Source organism: Hippoglossus hippoglossus, chromosome 11 (genome assembly GCF_009819705.1).
Source record: "Hippoglossus hippoglossus isolate fHipHip1 chromosome 11, fHipHip1.pri, whole genome shotgun sequence".
NCBI classification, from domain to species: domain Eukaryota; kingdom Metazoa; phylum Chordata; class Actinopteri; order Pleuronectiformes; family Pleuronectidae; genus Hippoglossus; species Hippoglossus hippoglossus.
Window position 1 is genome coordinate 10,781,024 of NC_047161.1, and position 20,997 is coordinate 10,802,020.

The 20,997-nt window shown below is 43.5% G+C and overlaps 3 protein-coding genes across 3 annotated transcripts; 2 read left to right on the forward strand and 1 right to left on the reverse strand.

Annotated features, from left to right (window-relative positions):
* Nucleotides 1-894: 894 nt before the first annotated feature.
* On the forward strand, nt 895-7,369 carry LOC117770447 (methyltransferase-like protein 24). The gene is made up of 5 exons (XM_034599915.1): nt 895-1,457; nt 2,801-2,899; nt 5,073-5,209; nt 5,410-5,677; nt 6,215-7,369. Exons 1-5 carry the CDS (start codon nt 930-932, stop codon nt 6,518-6,520), a joined length of 1,338 nt encoding a protein of 445 aa, XP_034455806.1. The 5' UTR covers nt 895-929; the 3' UTR covers nt 6,521-7,369.
* Nucleotides 7,370-8,820: 1,451 nt separating this feature from the next.
* wasf2 (WASP family member 2) lies at nt 8,821-17,059 on the forward strand. The gene is made up of 9 exons (XM_034599916.1): nt 8,821-8,974; nt 10,884-11,050; nt 11,180-11,314; nt 11,417-11,570; nt 12,961-13,078; nt 13,200-13,321; nt 14,161-14,319; nt 14,583-15,073; nt 15,589-17,059. The coding sequence occupies exons 2-9, from the start codon at nt 10,918-10,920 to the stop codon at nt 15,744-15,746; spliced, it is 1,470 nt and encodes a 489-aa protein (XP_034455807.1). The 5' UTR covers nt 8,821-8,974; nt 10,884-10,917; the 3' UTR covers nt 15,747-17,059.
* Nucleotides 17,060-17,509: 450 nt separating this feature from the next.
* On the reverse strand, nt 17,510-20,716 carry gpr186 (G protein-coupled receptor 186). Its single transcript, XM_034599917.1, has 2 exons — nt 20,483-20,716; nt 17,510-19,126 (listed from the first exon to the last, which is right to left on the reverse strand). Exon 2 carries the CDS (start codon nt 19,103-19,105, stop codon nt 18,113-18,115), a length of 993 nt encoding a protein of 330 aa, XP_034455808.1. The 5' UTR covers nt 19,106-19,126; nt 20,483-20,716; the 3' UTR covers nt 17,510-18,112.
* Between the last annotated feature and the right edge of the window lie 281 nt (nt 20,717-20,997).

Consider the following 20,997-nt stretch of genomic DNA (forward strand, 5'->3'; position numbering starts at 1 on the left):
ATAACAGCTTTTCATTTAAATATAAAACATAATTTCCTGTGCTGAACTCAACCACCAATTTCCCCATAGTGGGACGAATGAAGGAATCTTATATATTTTAATCCCATACTCTCAGGAAGTTAAAGTAAGTAAAAGCAGAAATACCACAATATAAGAACACTCTATTACAAGTCAAATTATTTCATGCAAAAATCAAAACGTTCTTAAAGCATTAATTATGCAGTACAATGCCCCCTGTCTGTTATATATATACATTACATGGTTTGATTATGGATCTTTTACAATGTCAGCAGCATTGTAACGTAGCTGCTTAACAGGGAGCTTCCACTTTCTGTACAGTTGAATTGTATAACCTGCAACTGTGCATCAGGCATGTGATGTTTTAATTTAGTTTTTAATATCAAATAAATGATGTGGAGTTAAGGGTAAAATATTTGAATGTGAGATCCTGTCCAGTATCAAATTCAAGTATTCAGCTAAAGTGGTCCCACTGCTTAAAGACTAGTTAAACACTATAGTTACATGACTAAAAGTACTTACAGGCCACAAACATAATTAATGTTTTTATATTTATGCATGAGGTTTTTGGGAATAATCAAAATTGGATTAATACTATATTTATAAAGCCTTTAAAATGTTTCACCAAAGCACTGGGCCTACATCTTAGACAAATAACATCAATGCACAAGATGAAATAAACCTGGTTAATTAGTGCTCTTAAATTAGTGCAGGACTGTTTATTCACTACATACTGAACAGTAGCAGGCCTGTGTGGATGTCCAGCTCTTTTTTTCTGGATATAATGAGTTGATAACCTTATTACTAATAGATATTTAAGAGGAGGGGTCCACACATGTTTTCAGGGGTTAACTGTTAGGGTCAGCTGTGGGCTAAATAAAACGCTTGTCACTGTGTCAACAAGGCCACCAATGACCGAGGAATGCGCCTCCTCATCGCAGCTCTCCCCTGGGGGTAAAGGAGAAGGAGGAGGAGGAGGGGACATCTCAGCCGGGACTTTCCTCTTTGCCCCACAGAGGGAAAAAAAGTTGAATCACCGGGCACAGAGCCGGCGATGTTCCCCGGCGCGGTGCCGCCACGGTGGAGGTAGTATGCGGACCTGTGCGCGGTGGAGGGGCCGCGGCGGCAGCCTCCTCCTCCGGCTCCACTGCTTGATCCCGCTCCTGCTCCTGACGCCGCCGGTTCTCGTCGCGCTGCAACTCCTCGTCGTCGGGCCGCGGTTACCTCCAGCCGCCGGGGCCGGGCCGGAGGAGCAGGAGGGCGCTGTCGCCTTCTCGGTCATTAGCATCGAACCGGAGAGGAGTAACCCGTCCCTCCGCCGGGGAATCCCGTCCTCCTCCTCCCGCAGACCGGGTCCGGAGGAAGAGGAAGAGGAGGTGGAAGATGGAGAGAGGGGGGAGGGAGCACGAGCCTATGAGGATGAGAACGAGATACACCAGGTAAGTTCAGCACGAGAGCAAAGTAAAAAAAATATAATTGTAATTATAAGAACAGATGTTGATGACTGATTTTTATAATTGTGTCACGTACATTTGTGTCCAGCCTAAAACAGGCGTATAAGACACTTATAGTTGTAACAAGAAAGAAAGAAACCAGAGTACTGAAAATATTCTGTCATCAGTGGACCATGAACATGTCTGGATTTTAAACACATTACATTTGTAGATACTCATCATAATAAGGACAAAGCAGAATAAAATGTGATTCATTCTCACATATCGCTTATTTCACACAATTCACCTGGATGTTTTTAAATCGACCGGCTTCCAGGGCCAGAGTTGGTTTTAACACGATATCTTTTAATACTTTTTCTTGAAATGTAGCAAGTAACTTTCTGCTAATTGTGTTCAAGTTGCATTAATACAACAGCTTTTATTTATTGAATTACATATAGACTTTTGGAGGAAATTATACTTTTCCATGCACCTTCAGTATTTACATAGTCATTCACTCACTTACTAAGTTAATTCAATTCAATACCCATACATATTCCATTTATCAGTGAGAAGGAGACAGATCGATGGTTAAGCCCATTAAACGTGCTCAGCTGGAGAGATCCAGATGTGAACAGATGCTGTGGTTTCCTCTGTCGCTGTGTTCAGTATGTGGGGTCAGTTTGTGCACACGCGGCCCTGTGAGTTATTACAGACATGATGGAACAGGTGAGCGCAGCACTGACCCCAAATCAGAGAGCGGCGACAGCTGTTCTCTCTCTTTGCCCCTCAGTCACACGTAGAGCTCCAGCCTTCACCTGTGCGTGTGTGTGTGTGTGTGTGTGTTTGTGTGTGAGGGTGGGTGGGTGCGTCTGTCCCCTCTTTACCTCACACTCCTTCCCCTCACCCCCCTCTATCTCTGTCTTTAATTCTCCTTTTTCTCTCACTGTCTCTTTTTCGGCCCAAGGCTAAACTCTCTGACTCATTCTGTGAATCATCAACCCCCCCCCCCCCCCCTCCCTATGAGGGTTGCCATGGTGACCGCAGGGTTCAGCATGAGTCTGGTGGTGGGGTGGGGGCTTTCTTTTGGCACTGTGTGAGTTTTTACGTTACAGTGCCCCCAGGCAAACATCTTATACCAGCAGGACTGAGGTCAGGGCCTGTGACCTGCGCCTCCTCAGCACATATACCTGGAGCAGAGGGTGGGGGGGGGGGGTGGGGCAGACACACTCACACTCATTACTGGAATTCTCAGGCTGGGTATAATTACTATTATTCAACACCCGCCCCCCCACCTCCACATTACCATGAATATCAATATATTGATATGTATGTCCGTATGTTGCCAGGTTGGATCCAGAGCACTGGAGGTGCAGCCGTGGGCGGACAACAAGCCGTCATTCACGGCAGAGCTCAGTCGTCTCATCACATACATCAACCAGCCACAGGTAGGTTACAAATAATGTTACATTAAACGTACACTACTGTCAAATAAAAACATCTTATCCTCTTAAAGGGTAAGGATTGAAAATGTGCGAAGTGATTAATGCCCTTTAAAGGCCCCCAACACAATTTAGATACTGATACATTTTTTTTCCAATGTATATGACACATGATAACTTTGTGATATTGTTCCCAAAAAAAAAAATTTAACAATTACTTTGCAAAGTTTTAAAGGAATTAGGTATATTTAAAGGTCCCCATTTTGTCGACTTCTGACCCTTAAATCAAAGATATAATTTGTTTCTTTTTATTTTACCATATCGGACCGAGACACAGACACTGGTGCTGACCTCCGTCATGGCAGCAACATTCATAGAATCACTTCCTCTTTGGCAAGTTGTCTATAAAATAAAAACACAATATTAGTTGTTTTTTTCCCCGATGCAATCCTTTATATTGAATTACAGAGATTTTATTTTGAAAAGTTCTCAATGCTTAACAGACCTTTGAAATAGCTGTCATGCAATATATGGAAATGTAACAGCAGTTCAATAAATCATTTGAACTTATATAAAAAACACTCATGTGAACAGTCATAAAGGAAAATTCAGTTTAAATTTTATACAAAACATTGGCTATAAAATCTCCATTGCAGATAAACCAGGTTGGATGAGCACAAAGTTTTGTAACTTCGCTCTGCACTTTTCACTGTTTATAAAAAGCTTCAGCACACAAACGTCCAGCACACAAACAAAGAAAAAGTGACAGTACATTGTAGAACTGTTTTAGGAGGACTCACTAATGACAGGGTATAATAATGAAGTAGCTCTGAGCCTAGCCTTAGGATAGTCCAAGAAAACATACAGGTTTAGAACAGACACTGCACCACAAAAAAAAAAAAGAGTAATGAACTTTGTTTTGAGTAGCAACTTTTTTCTCTTTTTCTATTCCGTCTTTCCAATCATCTTGTGACCCCTCAGATTCATCATGTGACCCCATGGGAGGGTCCTGATCCTGACACTATCAGTGGTCTAATATAATGGGCTCTGCTCAAAGGTCTCAGGTTCTACTCTAACTCATAAGGGACGTACGTGCTGTAGCCAGGAGTTAGAGCTTGCCAAGATGCTAATCAATAACTTTTTCTACTACTAGTTCTTCTGCACTCCACTTTTCCTACTTGAGCAACTGCAGACTTGCAGTGTGGGGGTTAACATAGCAGTAATATGATCAGTCAGGCACTGTCAATATGCGTGCGGCAGAATTCTGCCAAATCTGGAGCCAGTAAAGCCTTTCAGTTCCAGACTGGAAACTCCCAAACAAGAGTTAAGACTTGTGTCACACCAAGTGCTGAGGAACTGGGAGGGAGAATGATATATCCACTGATAAAACCTAGTATACTGTGTGGATTTTGTTTTTTCCTCTGAATATAGAATACCTGCCATAGAGTAGAATCTACATTTGTTAGATGATCATCATCTACTTAATGTCCCATTTACAAGTCAGTTTTGACAGAACCATCCCACTGTATAGTATCTCAGTACACCCCCTAAAATTATTGTTTATTCCTCAAAATTACCTCTAAACTACTCTCTCTCAGCTCCGCACTCCTCACTTCAGAAAGCAGCTTGTACAAGACCACTTAACATGGGCATGTACAATGGACTTGTGCAGGCATCGCTCACATGCACACACACACACACACACACACACACACACACACACACACACACACACACACACACACACACACACACACACACACACACACACACACACACACACACACACACACACACACACACACACACACACACACACACAGTGATGGTCACTTGTTAGGAGCATATAATACTCCATCTGAGCCGTTTTACTTCTTCAGGGCAGACTCAATGTTACAGTGACTCTCTATCTTACCGACTACCCAGGCCACCGTTAGCTGGTTAACATGGCAACTTCAGTAGACGCAAGGGAGGGGTGGAAATAGAAATAAGACAAACATACCACTACAGGAGACAGCTTTTGGAGGATAAAGTAATTACATTTGATACGGAACTCCAAAACCCTAAAGGCCCTTAGAAGCATGATCTACTTTCGGAATTGTTCTTGCATATTTCACAGGACAAGCTTTCACACAACTTCTTCAACTTATGTGACCTCTTTTTCTCTGTCCATCCTCAGCTGAACTGCTCCAGGGTTTTATCTCCAGGTCAGGCTCAGGCCTCACAGCCCCCTGCGGCCTCACACCACTGGCTGCTGTGTGCTGAGGACTGGCTCCTTCCAGTTGCACACAGACCATGTGTTGCATACTCCTTCAGGTGCGGCCATATGTTTGTACAGTATGTGCATGTGTCAGTGCATGTGCAGTGATGCTTATGCATTCACATTGCCTGCAAAGCTGGAACAAAAACTATGCAATGCATATTTAATCATGCATACAATAATCTTCAAACTGCCTCTGTGCTCCCCTGCCTCTCTGTCTATCTTTCTGTGTTTGTGTTTGTCTTTGTCTATCTAGTATGGATGGAAGAGATGCAGACTTTCTCAAGACTGTGTCTGGGCTCGGATGTGAGGTGCACAGGTTTGATCCCAGCAACTCCAATACAGCTAATGGTCACCTTAGCAACAGTTTGGCTAGTAACCACAGTGAAAGAGGTGTGGTCAGCCAGCACAAGATGTGGCTGGAGTGGCGTGCTTCAAGGAAGCGCAAGCGCAAGGCAAGAGTCAACCTGGGAAGTGTCTCACAAACACTGGCAGACATCATGGCAGCTCTCGGACATCACACTGTAAGACAAACACACATGCAAACACACACACACACACACACACAGCAATTTTGAGAAACAGTGCCAAACAAACATACCTTAAGAGTCTTTTCACCCCAACATACCCGGGAAGCTCTCTTACTTGTGTGTTCCCATGGCAACAGGGCTCTGCGCCATCCCTGGGTGCCATGGCAACTATTTCAGTGAGTGGATCACACTGGCCCAGTTACATCCTGCAGCCACCAGAGGGAACTACATATCTATAGTTTGAGAATATGTTGTGTGAGAGAAAAGGGAGTCCTCCAATATTTCCATTTAAAAACATTTAATAATGATTGGCTATACTGCTTAACTATATGGAAATCAATAACAATGGACAACATGAAAAAGTATACTGTATTCTTATAATTATATATACTGCCATTAACAGGAATTGTTCTAAATATGGACAAAATATTCACAATATTTGCCATAACAATAGCAGTTGCCTGATATTTATAATCCTGCGGGACAATATTGCATTTTTATCTTCTTCAATATATTCTTGTTTCTTTCAAGGTTCACTTTATGTTCGCCGACCTGCTCAGTGCTGAGTGGCGAGTTTTCCAGAACTGGATTGAGTCAGGAAGTCTGCAGAGTGTCCATCATCTGGTCGCCACAGTGCATCTGCAATGGGCAGGGTTTGAGGTGGGAGGAACTGATGAGGCGGTGCTGTGCTATTGGTTCAGCATCCTGCAGGGTCTCAGAGCTTCTGGCCTGAAGCTGGTCCACAGCTCTGCAGGAGATGGTCACAGCGTCCTGAAACGGACAGTGGGCGACGCTCACAGCTCTTACACACTCAGCTGGGTCAACACAAGACATTAACACATACACATATGAATGGGCACAGGTGTACACACGTGACTACACATGGTGCATGGCCTCAAAAGAGTTTCCTACAATGAACTTTCCCCCCCCTTTCATTTCAGGCTCACACATTTCTTAACATGACATCGCCCTCTTGTGGAGAGGCATGGACGTTTCTTTTTGTGACTCCACCCTCAGAGGGAGATACTGTTGTGTCTGTACATACACTGGCTAATTTGACCAAATATGGAGAAGAAGGAGGTTTTTATGATATAACTAGGCAACAGCATAGTGATGTAATAATTACAGATTTATTTCTGTCTGACGCGCACATTTTCATTTCTTTTTTTTCCTCGTTATTTTTATGTATTTGAACCATAGATATTTTGATGATGTAATATTTTATGAATATCATCTTCATACTATTATTATTCAGTGCAATCCCTTTTGCAGTATTTGGCTCCAGCAGTGGTTTGAACATAGATTGTATGCATCTCTGTAGGCCTTTGAAAGCTTTTATATGTGCAATAATTGTTTACATTGAAGAGAGGCTTCGGTTATATTAAGACTGATTGTCCCTGCTGTAAAACATATAGAAATTCTTTTATGAAACTGATGTATTTTTTGCACTGTACTGTACAACAAAGAAGATAATGTGTCACGAATGTGCTTTTATACCGCAGTAAAAACCCAAAATAAATCCAGAAAGCCTTAATAAAACTTGTCTGTCTCTCCTTGGATAACACTGATCAGCTCCAGTAATAACCGGTTGTAATTCCATAATGAGGTTGGTTATATTTCTGACTATGTAGTAAATGTTTTAACAATCTTTGATATGTAATTTATTTGAAAAGGAAATTAGCCAATTAAATTACCTTTTTTTTTTGGGATACACATTTTACCTACATGGAAACCAAGCCAAATCATCCTCACGATGTCCTGCCAATGCATTTGTCCCATCCCTTCTCTGGATTAGAAGACATCCTGTATTCACAAGCACATATATCTTCTTCTCATATTTGGTAAAAAGGAGATTTTGAAGAAAAACATATGGAGCTACACTATAAGTTGACTCAATAAAGAGATTTCTTCTCTTCTCCCAGTGTTTCTCCAGATGAATGCCTCATTAAAAGGTTTCATACACGCAAACAGCCAACATCAATATCTTTTTTTAATCTTCCAAACGAACATTATGCAGTTCACAATAAAAAAGGACAGTATAGAAAACAAAATAAATCACTTTTTCAACATCTTTAAAGACAGAGTTGCTTTTCCTCTCCTGAATTAATGCACGGTTCAGTTTCCACAGTCTAAGGTAAAATAACTGATCTCAGTTTGGAGAAACAGATCTTTGCTGTTACAAGTAATGAATTCATATAATAGTTAGATCTGTCTCATATAGAAGAAGAATACAAATATTTACAGACATCTACTGGAGGATCAACAGATGTGAGTACATGCATAAAATTAGGATTTATGAGTGAAGTAAACCTTAAATGTATGCATGTAATTTGTAATTACAAATTACATGCATGTACAATATGTAATATGTATGTAATATGTAATGCTAGTTTGGTTATTTATTACAATATTTGTGTTTACCTTAAAAGTATTTGTTCAAATCAAATAAGTGGCTGCAAACGGTGATGTTTTCACTAGTTCGTTTCATCTTAATTGTACGAATTGTTGTTTTCTTTGCCTTAGAATGGCCCTTTAAATTAAAATGATTTATATTTACATTAGGAGCCGTGATTTTTACAGTAGCCCAAACTGGATAAACTAAACATCTTTTGAGTTTTTATGACAACTGAAGGGGAGCGTGAGGTGAGGGTCGTTCAGCTGCAACATGACACTTCACCACTAGATGTCACTAAATTCTACACACTGAACCTTTAATTGCAATCATATTACAACATCCAATCAAACAATGACTCATAAATGATTTGTCACAGGACCATTTAGATTTGATGGCTCTTGGATGGTTTACACTTTATCGGATGAAGGCTGGATTCTCCTCACATAGACCCTCGGGTACCTGTAGTTTACCTGACACTTCACATATAGCTCCTTTACCGCCTCGGTGTTTTCCTCCCGTTCCTATGGTCGATGCCAGTCATTCCTCGGACTCGCTCCAACTCGCTGGAGCGGACGCTGGAATGCGCCGCGTGCCTCCGCCCTCCGCTACGCAAACTGCGCACAGATGTTCGGCCCCAGCGGACAGGGTGGAGTTGCGCTCTTTACGTTGAGGTCTCCACATCCTGCACTCGGCAGAAATCACACGACGGGCGCGGCGGCCAATCGGCGTCGAGGAGCTCAGCCTCGCGGCCAATCAGAAGTTCGCGATCCCGGGACTCGTCGTGGGATCCGAGTCCGCTCCTCCGCAGACTGACGCGCTCTACGTTTCCTGAGCAAACCTCGACACAGGAGAAGAAACGGAGTGAATAGAGAAGACTCGGTTGTTCCCTCTGGTCGGTAAGTAACGGGCGAGGACTCCGTGTTGTGGTCATTACGTAAAGAAGGTCGTTGCACTTTGAAGAAATCGGTTCCTTCGAGGTTTGAAGCGCCGACAAGTTACTTCCTGCTCCGACCAGGCCGAGATCCCAAGTTACATTTAGCCCTCAGCTAATGTTGTTGTAAAAAAAGTGTCGCGTTTACGAGTTGCTTTATCCACCTTTAGTTACTTATTAAGAATGAAGCGAACCGCGTATTAACCATATCAAACTGCTAGTTAGTGAAACCACGCGAACCCGGGCTTGTCAGTGTGACAGAGAGCTGTCTCTACGTCACACAACTCAAACAGCACGGAGCTGTGTTTGAGCTGGATACGACCGTGGCAAGCTTTTAACTCACGAAGAAGAACGTGACAGTTACAGTATGCCCCACATTTTAAATACTCATAACAATGTGGCTCAGCCAGGGAGAAGAACCGAGGTTTGAATCCACTGTGTGTGTGTGTGTGTGTGTGTGTGTGTGTGTGTGTGTGTGTGTGTGCCGTGATTTCGCTGTTCTCAGAAGACCCTGCGTCAACATGAACAACTTATAATTAGGAAACCGAAATAGGGAATAGGAAGCAGCACAGGGTAATACTTAAAGTTTCAGTGACCTACACTGTGTCTGATCACACTGTGTCTGATCACCTACCAGCACCTCAACCGATCCCATGTGTTACTGTAGTTCCTGCTTTTATCACAGAGCTGAAGATCACACTCTGTCTGTGATTAGTCCAATATATACTCTGTAGTTTGTATCCCTCTATTCTATAAATGCCTATTCCAGTTTCGTTCACATGAGCCGTGTGTATTTTCAGATGTGCACTGCTGAGTGGAGAAAAAGCTCCAGTTTTGCTTCCGCTTTACTTCTGTCTGGCTCAGTGTTTATTTACACACGCATGTCTTGTGTGTCACGCGACAATGATTATTTGTACAAGTAAAGTCAAAGTTTTTGGATTACATTTTCAAGATAGTTTATCTATACAGCATATTTAAAACAACCATCCTTATCCAAAGTGCTGAACAGGCTTAAAATGGAAATAAAAGAATACAAATATCTATTTATTATTACATTACAACCAAACAAATTTCCCCATTTCAAAAAAATGGGGAAACCCTGCAAGGTAACAAAACTAAAAAGTAAAAACAATAACAGACCATTAAAGCCAAACAGATTTTAATCAACTCTGCAATCCTGTAAAGTATGAACAAGAATTCTGACATGGTTTAGACTTGTATTCAGTTTCAAGTCTTAAGCATAAAATGTTTCAAAACAACAACACTCAAGTAAAGTGTGGCCATAAACCAATGAAAGACTCAATGTAATGTCCCAAAGCACAGGTACGTTTTTAAGAATCAACTTGAATTGCACTCAATAGTGTTCAAGGCCCAACAGTCCTCTTAAAGTAAAAAAGGCCATATAGCTAAGGCCAGCAGCTGAAAAAAGCCTACACCTCTGTGAAACCACATTTCAATCCACTAAATCCATACTTTTAGTTGGAGCAGCACAATATTATTTAATATATGATATCTTTTTCATCTTTTCATCAAGATTTACACATAATTACAAAAAAATGCTCTATCTGGCAATGTAAAAGAAAGTGGAAACAAATGTCCTGGATCTGCCCCCTGATCCGGATCTCCTTCAAAATGTAATGGATTCTTTCCTGATCCCATCCTACCACCAAGCTTTGTGGAAATCTGTCCGGTACAAACCAACACAGCTGAGAACAAACTCCTCGGTGAAATTATTTATAAATTGTTTAAGCACCAGACTCATTAGTGTGACAGATGCATCTAAAACATCTTCACGTCAATGCCTCAGTGCTGGTGTACAGTCACAATGTTCCTATATCTTTGTCTCCACTGACCTTTCATCTCTTTCCCTTCAGGGTTTGGGGCCCCCCCCCACCCACCACACCCGCCATGCCTTTGGTGACGAGGAATATAGAGCCGCGGCATGTGTGTCGCCAGACCATCCCTACGAAAATTCGCAGCGAGCTGGAATGTGTCACCAATATCAGCCTGGCCAACATCATCCGCCAGCTCGGCAGCCTCAGTGAGTGTGTGCTGTGTCTCTAGATTTACTCTAATGTACTCGTGAATTATAAGTATGCATCTACTGTGCATGTGTGGGACAAATGCATAAATCTGCAAATTATAAATGCTTGTGTCGATGTGTTTGCAGGTAAGTATGCAGAGGATGTGTTCGGGGAGCTGTTCGTGCAGGCTGGAGCATTTGCCATCAGAGTAAATACACTAGGAGAAAGAGTGGATCGTCTGCAGGTCAAAGTCACACAGCTGGACCCCAAAGAGGAGGAGGGTAGGCACTCCCTCATGATACTGTTACTGTGGTTTGAATAAACTTTTAAATTTAGCATAATAAATATTCAGTAATATTTGTCTTTCTGTCTGTTTCTCTCAGTCTCTCTCCAGGCCATCACCACCCGTAAGGCGTTCCGTAGCAGCGTGACCCAGGATCAGCAGCTGTTCACCAGACCGTCTCTGCCAATGCCGGTCCAAGACACCTACTCGACCTGTGATCCACCTCCACCGCTCAACTACCTCAGCAGCTACCGGTAGGACCTGGCAGACACACAAATATAAACTCAGGGCTCATATTCATATTCATGCAAGGAATGGAAAGGAACACGTGATTTCACTTGTGCTCACATGGAATCATATTCAAGATGTATTATGGCAGAAGTGGCATTATTGAAACCCTCTTCTCTGATGCATATGCATATGCATTCAAAGGTCATCAAACAAAGGCTTATGTGTTGTGTCTTGTTGAGGCAAAGTCTTCAATTAAAGCCAGAATGGACTAATCCAGTATGACAACATATGTGGTTTATCAGAGATGGTCCGATCTGAAACCAGGGCATTTAAAAAACACTTACAACTTATATAAGGTATGTTAATAGCTTTATGCTACTAACCCTGTAAGTGATAATTGTTATTGTTGTATGGCCTGGCTCAGGTTAAACTCTTTGAAAAACATACAGAGATTATTTTTTCTTGTTTGACTGCCATAACAGAAAAAGAACACAAATAAACTGATCTAGGAACACTTACTTATTTCAAATAGCTGCCAACTAAAGTCTTGCATGTGGTTCACATTGCCATTTTACTCGTAGGACTTTCCAGCTTAAAAAAGTGTCAGCAAAATAGCTGACACTTTTTAAACTAGCTCTAGCCAACATGACACTACTGGAAATCACTTCTTCTTTGCTGCTCTAAAAACAGTACTTGCTGGTGGAAGTAGAGCACAACTGCTGTTTTCTGTGATCTCTGGAAAAAAGAAAATTGCAGTTTTATCTGGGTGGAACTAATATTCTTAAAAAACGTGTTATCGGACACATAGATTTAACAACTATATAATATAATATAATATAATATAGAAAACATATCTATTATCTATGTGGTGAAGCACATTGTTTTAGTTAAATGCAAATGGGTCTGGATCATTTGTTTTAAATGTAACTCTGGCTCTAATTGTAAGTATATTGAAACAAATATATTGAATCAAAGCAGCAGTGAAGACATACTGTGGCGAAAACAAGACTGTCAGCATGTGAGATCACGGATATAAATTATGCAAAAACCATGACATTACATGAAAAGTATGGTTAACAAGAAACCAGAACAGCAGGAGGTTATGGTGGTGGAGGGTGAAGTCTGTATAACCACTGCAGTGACAGAGTTTGCTCAATTATATTTTAAAGACTCCATGTGATTAGTTTGAATGTGTACTTGGTTGTAATTTGACAAAGGGTGTTGGTGTTACAAAGCAATTCTTTTTTTTTGTAAGTCTTTAAAGCTGAGCTGAAAGGGGAAGTATTATACTTCTTAATACACATAAGGCAGATAATGATCTGTCCTCAGACGCTCTATGACATTAATGTCTGTGCACAAAGATAACATGAAGTGTAACTGACACACATATGTATTTATAATGGTTGTCTACAGGGACGATGGGAAAGAGGCCCTGAAGTTTTACACAGATCCTTCGTACTTCTTTGACCTGTGGAAGGAGAAGATGCTGCAGGACACCAAGGACATCATGAAGGAGAAACGCAAGCACAGAGTGAGACGCATACACATGTTCATAAACTATAGAAACGAGTTAAAACAGCTCAATCAAATAAAAAGCGTTTGGATTCTATTCTCATTATTCTCATCTTATTTATTTTCCTCTCTCTGAGTAGAAGGAGAAAAAAGACCACCTGAACCAACGGACTCTCAACCCTCGCAAGATCAAGACCCGGAAGGATGAGTGGGAACGTCGCAAGATGGGAGAGGAGTTTATGGTGCCAAAGAATGATTTGATGTGAGTTGAGAGATTGATTGCAGGTTTATGGGGCTGTTTACTGGTGCAGAGTTGTGGTAGTCCACAGACCCGAGAGGCTTTTCAGTGCATTTCAGCAATAACCAGAAATTAATGACTTTATGAATTCCGTATTTCTTCCTCCAGTTAACACAGTAAAAGCACAGAACTCCACTCTCCCCTTGCTTATCAGCTAATCTGTACACAGTGATATGGGTGGTATGTCCTGTCCTGAAACATTCTCAGGGGATAGGGTGTAGAGCTGGCTGGCACTGGTAAACTGCAGTAAACAAATGTGTGAGTCATACAAAGGCCTACACTTGATTCCATTTTATATTCTTGGATGTGACATATAGTGATCGGTGAGGAAATTGAAATATGCTCAAACGTGTAAACTTTAGTTTTTTTCTGCTTTAAATGATTTATTCTACATTTCTCTGCTTTTATGAGCCAGTGTTTAACCTGCTTTAATAGTGATGTAATTTTCTGGCTTGCATTTAACTCACAGGCCAGGCTTGATGAGGAAAAACATTAATTTGAAGGACAAGCTGTTATCCTACTGCTGTGTAAGTTACTGCACTTTATGTGCTTGTTATTTGTAATAGCTGTGTGAACCAGTCACCACAAGTGTCAGCTTCTTCAAACACACACACGCGATACTTCCTCTTAAAATTGTTCCAATGTGAATGCTGCTGAGGAAACAGCACATGACCCACAGCTGCTAATTAAGGTTGTAAATGCCAGGTAATGTTTCTCACGGTTCATGTGCGGCCGTGTTTAAGAGAAGACGGATGGGATGCTTTTATTCAAGGCAGATAGTGATGTCTTGAATTTGTTTTAAGGAATTCCACTGAGGGCCTGAATGGCAGTATTGGATCCGGAGAAGGCTTCACGTCTGAAGGCCTCGAGCTGAGCTCCGGCTCCTACGCTTATGATCCCGGCTCCCCTCTCCCTGTGCCGGGCTCTGATGACTTCCTGCCTCCTCCACCTCCAGACATGGCGTAAGTAGCACCTTCCATATATAAGCCTCACACATGCGGCCAACGCACTGCGGCCCCTTCCAACGTGTGGTGAATATACTGCTGCACAGCACTCCCATACAAAGCCTCTCAAGGTTATATTTGTAGGCACAGAATGGATTAAACACGTCTGTAGTGAAAACTTTAAATGGCCCCTTTTATTTACAAACAAGATTGAAATAAAGTGGCATATTTTGCCATTTCATTTCACCCTTCATCTCTAACCTCAGCTCTGTCCCTCACAGGTACAATGATGGACAGTACGGAGCACAGAACCAGAAGCGTGTCAGCGTGCTCAGTCCGAGCCACCCACCCCCAGCTCCCCCCATGGCCTCTTCCCCAGCCAACTCCCGCCCTAACCTTGCACCTCCCCCAGCACCTCCTCCCCCTCCTCCATCCTCCGGTTTTGGGGTCCCCCCGCCTCCCCCTGGCTTCGACACCCCGCCCTCCCCTCCTCCCTTCTCCTCGTCTTCCTCCGCCTATCCTTCCCCACCTGCTCCCCCTCCTCCCCCTGACATGTCTGCTGTTTCTCCTCCTCCTCCACCGCCTATGCCCATGGGTGGCGGTCCTCCACCGCCTCCTCCTCCTCCGCCTCCCCCTGGCCCTCCTCCTCCGTCCTTCACCAACTCTGCTCCCTCTGGGGGGACCCCCAGCTCTGCTCCCAAACCGCAGGCGGCAGAGGCAGCGGACGAGGCCGGTGGCTCTCGCACTAACCTGCTGCAGGCCATCCGACAAGGTAAAACGCAACAGGAAACAGATTAGTATATAACTGGTATTTACAGTCCTCACTGCTTATGTGCTGGATCAGAGTGAAACTGGGAACACAAGTAGGATAACTCAAAACTTTTTTCATGTGACACAAAGCTACAAGTTACTCTTCACATTAGAAGGTTTTATTAAATGAATAAAATCTACAATGAACTTTTAAATATTCTTTTGTATGACACAGTAAGTTTTACTACCTAAAAGAATAGCCCAAAACACACCCAGTCCATAGAGCAACTGGTGGCCAAAAGCTCAACTGGGTACAATTTATAAGTATATTTTGGTAATAACAATTTATTTTAATCAATAATTGAAGAGCGTGAAATGTCACCAACCTGCAAGCTCCCTGATTACCACATGATGTATTATAGTAATTAATATTAGAATGTTTTTCCCTGGAAAGAGTTCACTTCTTTGATAATATTACACAGCAAATGTTGACCGGCCTGCACTCACCCTAAACTTCTGACTATAATCCCGTTTTAGGTTGCAATCTGCGGAAGGTGGAGGCACAACGGGAGCAGGAGAAGCGGGATCACTCTGGCAACGATGTGGCTGCCATCCTGTCCCGTCGTATCGCTGTGGAGTGCAGCGACAGCGAGGACGACTCTTCAGAGTTTGACGACGAGGAGTGGTCCGAATGATCGCCGTCCCTTTTCCCCTTCACTACCACCTCTCCTCGACATTAAACATCAGAAAAGCTTCATTCAAATTACATTCTAAAGTACCAGTGGGAACAGAGGTCAATGTTGTGTCTTAATGTGTGAGTGAGTGAGAGAGAGAGAGAGAGAGAGTTTAAAAGCGTGTCTGCACAGATTATGTACACGTGACCTTTTACTAATCACATTCCTTAGCTCCTTTATTACTGTTTATCCGAAATTATTTAAGCGATTCAAAGAAGCTAAATCTGAAGATGCGACTCGTGTCTGCGTGGTCGTGTTCCGGTTTGCCATCGCTCTCACTGGATAACAGACCGCTGTTACCCAGTGAGATTGTTGTGTGATACGAGGCATGTCTCCCTGCTGAGTCTGTGCACAAACACATCACCTCCGCCCTTCTTTAGTGTCTTTTAGAGTCAGGTGCCTGTTTGCTGCAAGCCAAGTGCCTGATTTTTATCTACCTTTAGTATATTATGGGTATGGATAATAGTGTGGGAGTACACACGTTCACACACAGGCAACCTCTTCTATATCCAGTATTTGTACTCAGTGGAAATACACAAGTTTTTAACGTCGAAACATTCTCACCCTTTCGTACATTGTTATATAGATGTAAAATTTGTATTCCATATTGAATCATATCTACTGAAGATAATGAATGCAATCGCTTTAAATCCCAATGTTTTTATTTCTTATCCTCTCCTCACTTTTATATTCTTTCTTTCCCTGTGGTTGTCATGGGAACAATTGACTGGTTTATGAGACACCGTTTGTAGCTTGTAAACAAATTCATGAATGAGTTATTCAGCGTGATAGGGGGAAGTATCGGCTCATGTCAGACACCTGGGGTGTTCGCTGAGATCATCGTGCAGAACATAAGCAGACATTAGCAGAAACATCTTGATTCATTTTGTACTGCATATTGGCTGCGTTGTGTATTCCTCCCTGACGCTTTTATTAATTTTGACATTTTCCGGGGAAGAACTAAGTTCTGATGCTTTAATCACTGCGACCGTTTTGCCTTGTCCTGCTGCCTAATAGGTGTCCTTCTGCTGCATTTCAGTGTTTATCCACACTGGGCACTGGTCAGCTTCTGAAATTATGTTACAGCTGCCATAAATGAGTCGGATGTAGAAGTGACTGATGCGTAGTGTGGACTGTTTTCTAAGTGCCTTTTATTTTAAGTCTGCCTGTGTTAAAGCACAATCACACAACATGCTTGGCCAAAGTTCTGCTTCTCCTGACTTAAATTTTCAAATGATTCTAGTTATTTCAATAAAGATAGTGTATTAACCTGATTGCTGATGTTTCTTCTTTCCTGGGAATGTTTGAATAGTGTGGACGCTGTGTTGTGTTAGATAAGAGGTTACCCCAAGAATGTCAGGCTGTGTCCTCATGCTTTACCTATGACTCATCCCTGTCGGGGTTGGACACAGTGCTGACTGTGTGGAGAGCGTGGAAATAATACTATGGATAAAAGTTAAAAAGAAAAAATTAGGAGGAGAGAAAAACCTCTAGCGATTAGGCAAGAGGGTGTTTTGTATCCTCATAGCAAGGCTGCTTTGTAGATCTTAAAAACACAGTGCACACAGAGTGATGGTAATAACATTGAAGATTGCTGGAGCTGCAAAAATAATTTAGGATACAGGGATCGAGAGCAGTGGTCTGTGCCTAATTGAGTTAAAGAGGGAGAGAGACACACTAAAAGCTTCAGCAGCAGTGAAGAGAAGAGTTCTGACATCACACGGTAGGAAAAAAGCATATTTTTTATTCATTCGTATAAAATATTCATTCATTTCAAAAAAGGTTGTGCAACACGAACATATGGTCAGTACCTTTCAAAGTGCCTTTAACAGCATGTGCAAAATAGAATCTCAAAGATCCAGAACACCGTGTTTTCCAGATATTCAAGTAAATAAAAGTGGGCTTTGGATCTTATCTCATTACACTGTGATAGGCTTACATTTTAAAACCCATCCCTTATTTTGTCTTAAAGTGCCAATGATCATTAAATCCACTTTTATACGAGTGGGGTTATAAATACAAGACCCCTGTGATTGTTTCTTTTTGGGGGAGCTACAATTGACTGTGGATGAGGCACAAAGTACAGACAAGAAGACAGTACGTTTAATCTTTGTGGTAACAGCAGGGCTGTTCCATCATGTCTCTTTTCAGGACAGTCCAGTACATTCTGATCTGCAGGAGGACATCTGCTCTCAAAGAAGTGCCGGCTGTGTGTGTGGGAGTGTGTGGATCTGGATTACAGTCAATGCAGCAATGTGTGTATCTTGGCACACAAACAGTGATATGTCTCGCATAGATTGTGTGTCAGTCGGACGAGGTTGTGCAGTCTACACATCCACTGGGTAGTGTATCTGTGCGTTGTGCTGGCATCTGTGTGGGCAGCAGGCCTGAAGCAGCACCTTGCGGATGTCTTTGTTTCTCAGACTGTAGAGGATGGGGTTCAGCAGGGAGCTGCCGGCTGCTGGCACCAAGGTGGCATAGGTGTACAGAGGGGGGCTGGAGGCGTCTCCCAGGAGCCCCCAGAGGGAGAAAGGCATCCAGCAGCCCACAAACACACTGAGCACCAGGATCAGCCGGGAGAAGCCCCGCCCACTGCTGTGATGGCTTGCATATGAGTGGTTGGCTGTCTGGAAGTGCCTCTGGGTGGCGATGGCGTGGGCGTGCCGCCTTGCCACGCGGCAGATCCCGGCGTACAGCTGCAGGGTGACCATGACAACCACCAGGAAGCCACCACACAGCAGCGACAGGTATGTCCGCGTTAGGGGTCGAGCCACAGAGCAGGAGTCCGGCTCTCCGAGACAGTGCCAGCCCATCGCAGGCCCCGCTCCGATCACACATGCGCCCAGCCACACCAGCAGCAGGAGGCCCGCGGCTCTGCGGCGGGACTGTCCCGATCCGTAGGTGAGGGCGTGGCTCAGAGACAGGTACCGGTCCAGGGCCACGCCCATCAGGCTGCAGAGCGAGGCGGTCAGCGACGTCACCAGCAGTCCCGAGGTCAGCAGCTCCGACCAATCACTGGGCTCCACACAGAAAACGAAGAGGAACTGGAGGACGAGGGCGACGCCGGCCAGGAGGTCCGCCAGCCCCAGGCTGATCAGCAGCAGGAACACGGGGGCGCGCAGGGACGGCGTGGCCAGGATGGTGGTGACGACGATGGCGTTCTCGGTGGCGATGAGAGTTCCGGAAATACACAGGGCCACGCCCCACACCGTGAGGGGCGGGACCTCGTATGAAGAAGGGCCATCCAGCTGGTCCACGGGGAGGAAGGGGTCAGCACCTGAGGACTCACCCCAGCCCAGGTCAGAGGCGTTCAGGATCATGGCTGGTCACACAAACACAACCTAACAGAGACAGGAGAGGAGAAACATGTCTGACATTAGCTCGGGTTTGGGTCATTACTGCGTCTCCATCAGATGTGGACCAGAGGATGTGAAGCTGCAGGAGGCCGGATGTGTCAGAGCAGAGGAGAACTGAATGAGATGATGAAGTACTCAAAGATCTCATAGCATGAAGTGCATGAAGTGGTGTTTGTAATTGTCAGACCTCTTCCTCATTTGTGGTATTGCATTATTGCAGTTATTTCTAACAAAGGAATTAATAAAGATATTGATTTAGATTGTGAGTATTTAGAATAGATACACACAACAGGCTACAATCTCGACATCGGATAGGCCTCTTAGGATTGCAGCCTAACTCATTTTGTAAGGTCTCAGCCTTACGTAAAGTATCTAGGTCGTGATTTGGTATTGTACAGATACAATTGAATGGAACCAATCTATAGCCTAAATCAATCTTGTTCCAAATAGTTTAATTCAAAAGAAAGAATGATTAAAAAGATTAAGTGCAGTAAAGAAAATATGCACTATAGAAATATAAAGAAATACAAATTTGGACAATGGAAAACAATGGAAAATACTAGAAATGGCACCTCTCATGGTTTCTTTAGGCCTTAAATATGTTCTTACATGACCACTTAGGGTCTAGTTTTTTTACACAGGAGCCCGCCTGTCTTTAAATGTCAGTGACGTCACCATACTGTATGGAAGTCTTCTTGCGGGAAGTCATGCAAAGTTAATCAATATGTCTGCCTAGTGGTAGCATTAAGGCACTAATGCTTTACGGGATTCAACACACAGCTTCTGTTTAGCACGTCACAGTCAATTTCGGGATCTTGCTGCCTCCTGCATCCAGACATTGTAAGAGTCTGTAAACATAACTCCCAGATGAATCTGAGGAGCTACAGCCTGAGATTCACGAAGAGACACAGTGTAAACCTGGTACAGATTCTACATGTACTGCTGCATATCTGCTGCACGGTTAATGAGAACACCATTAGGGCTACTTGAGGAATTTGCCTGTAACAAGGTTAAGATGCCTGAGCTCTGTGGCATGTCATCATCATGTTCTTCACTGGGATACATTTCAAGATGTGCTGCACACAGAGTGACAGTGATATGAAGAATGCTATTTTTAGATGATTTTGATTTACATGAAGGAGAGTCTTTCTTCCATCCTCCTCCCCCTCTGGCTTGAGGAGGTTCATCCCACCTCATGCACGGTGCGGGGGACCGTCTTGTATAACAGCTACAATTGCGGGTTCACTGCACCACAGAGGATGTCCCCAACACACGTGCATGCACACATGAACACGCACGCACCGCACAAAACCAAAATGCATATTGGATTATTCATCTTACCTTATTTATGCGTGATTGCTTTGGAGATGTTCTCTTATAAGATCCAATCCAAAAGATGGAGATGAGGTGATGCTGATGTCCACTATTGTGATGCTCGGCACCGGTGTAAATAGAAGGACAGTCCCCGTGCTTGTGCCTCGCTCCGTCTCTCGCATCCCTTTTACTTCTTCTCCTCGTTCGTCAGTCCCTCCGGAGCGCCTATGGGAGGCAGAATGGTTGCTCTTGCGCGCGGACTCATCCACAAGAGAAGCTGTCTGACGTCAGCGACCGGGAGGCTCGACCAATCAGGGGGCCGGCGCTGAGGATGCGGGAGGTGGGGGTGGTGGGGCTGGGTGTATATGGAGTAATTTCATTCAGAAAAATGCGGCATCTCTGGCGCCCCTCCCACTGCGGCTCACTCCTGCTCGTTGTTTTTGGTATTAAATGACCAATAGACAGACCCCCCCCCCCCCCCCCCCACACACACACACACACACACACACACGCACAACTTCCAGCACACACACCCACACATA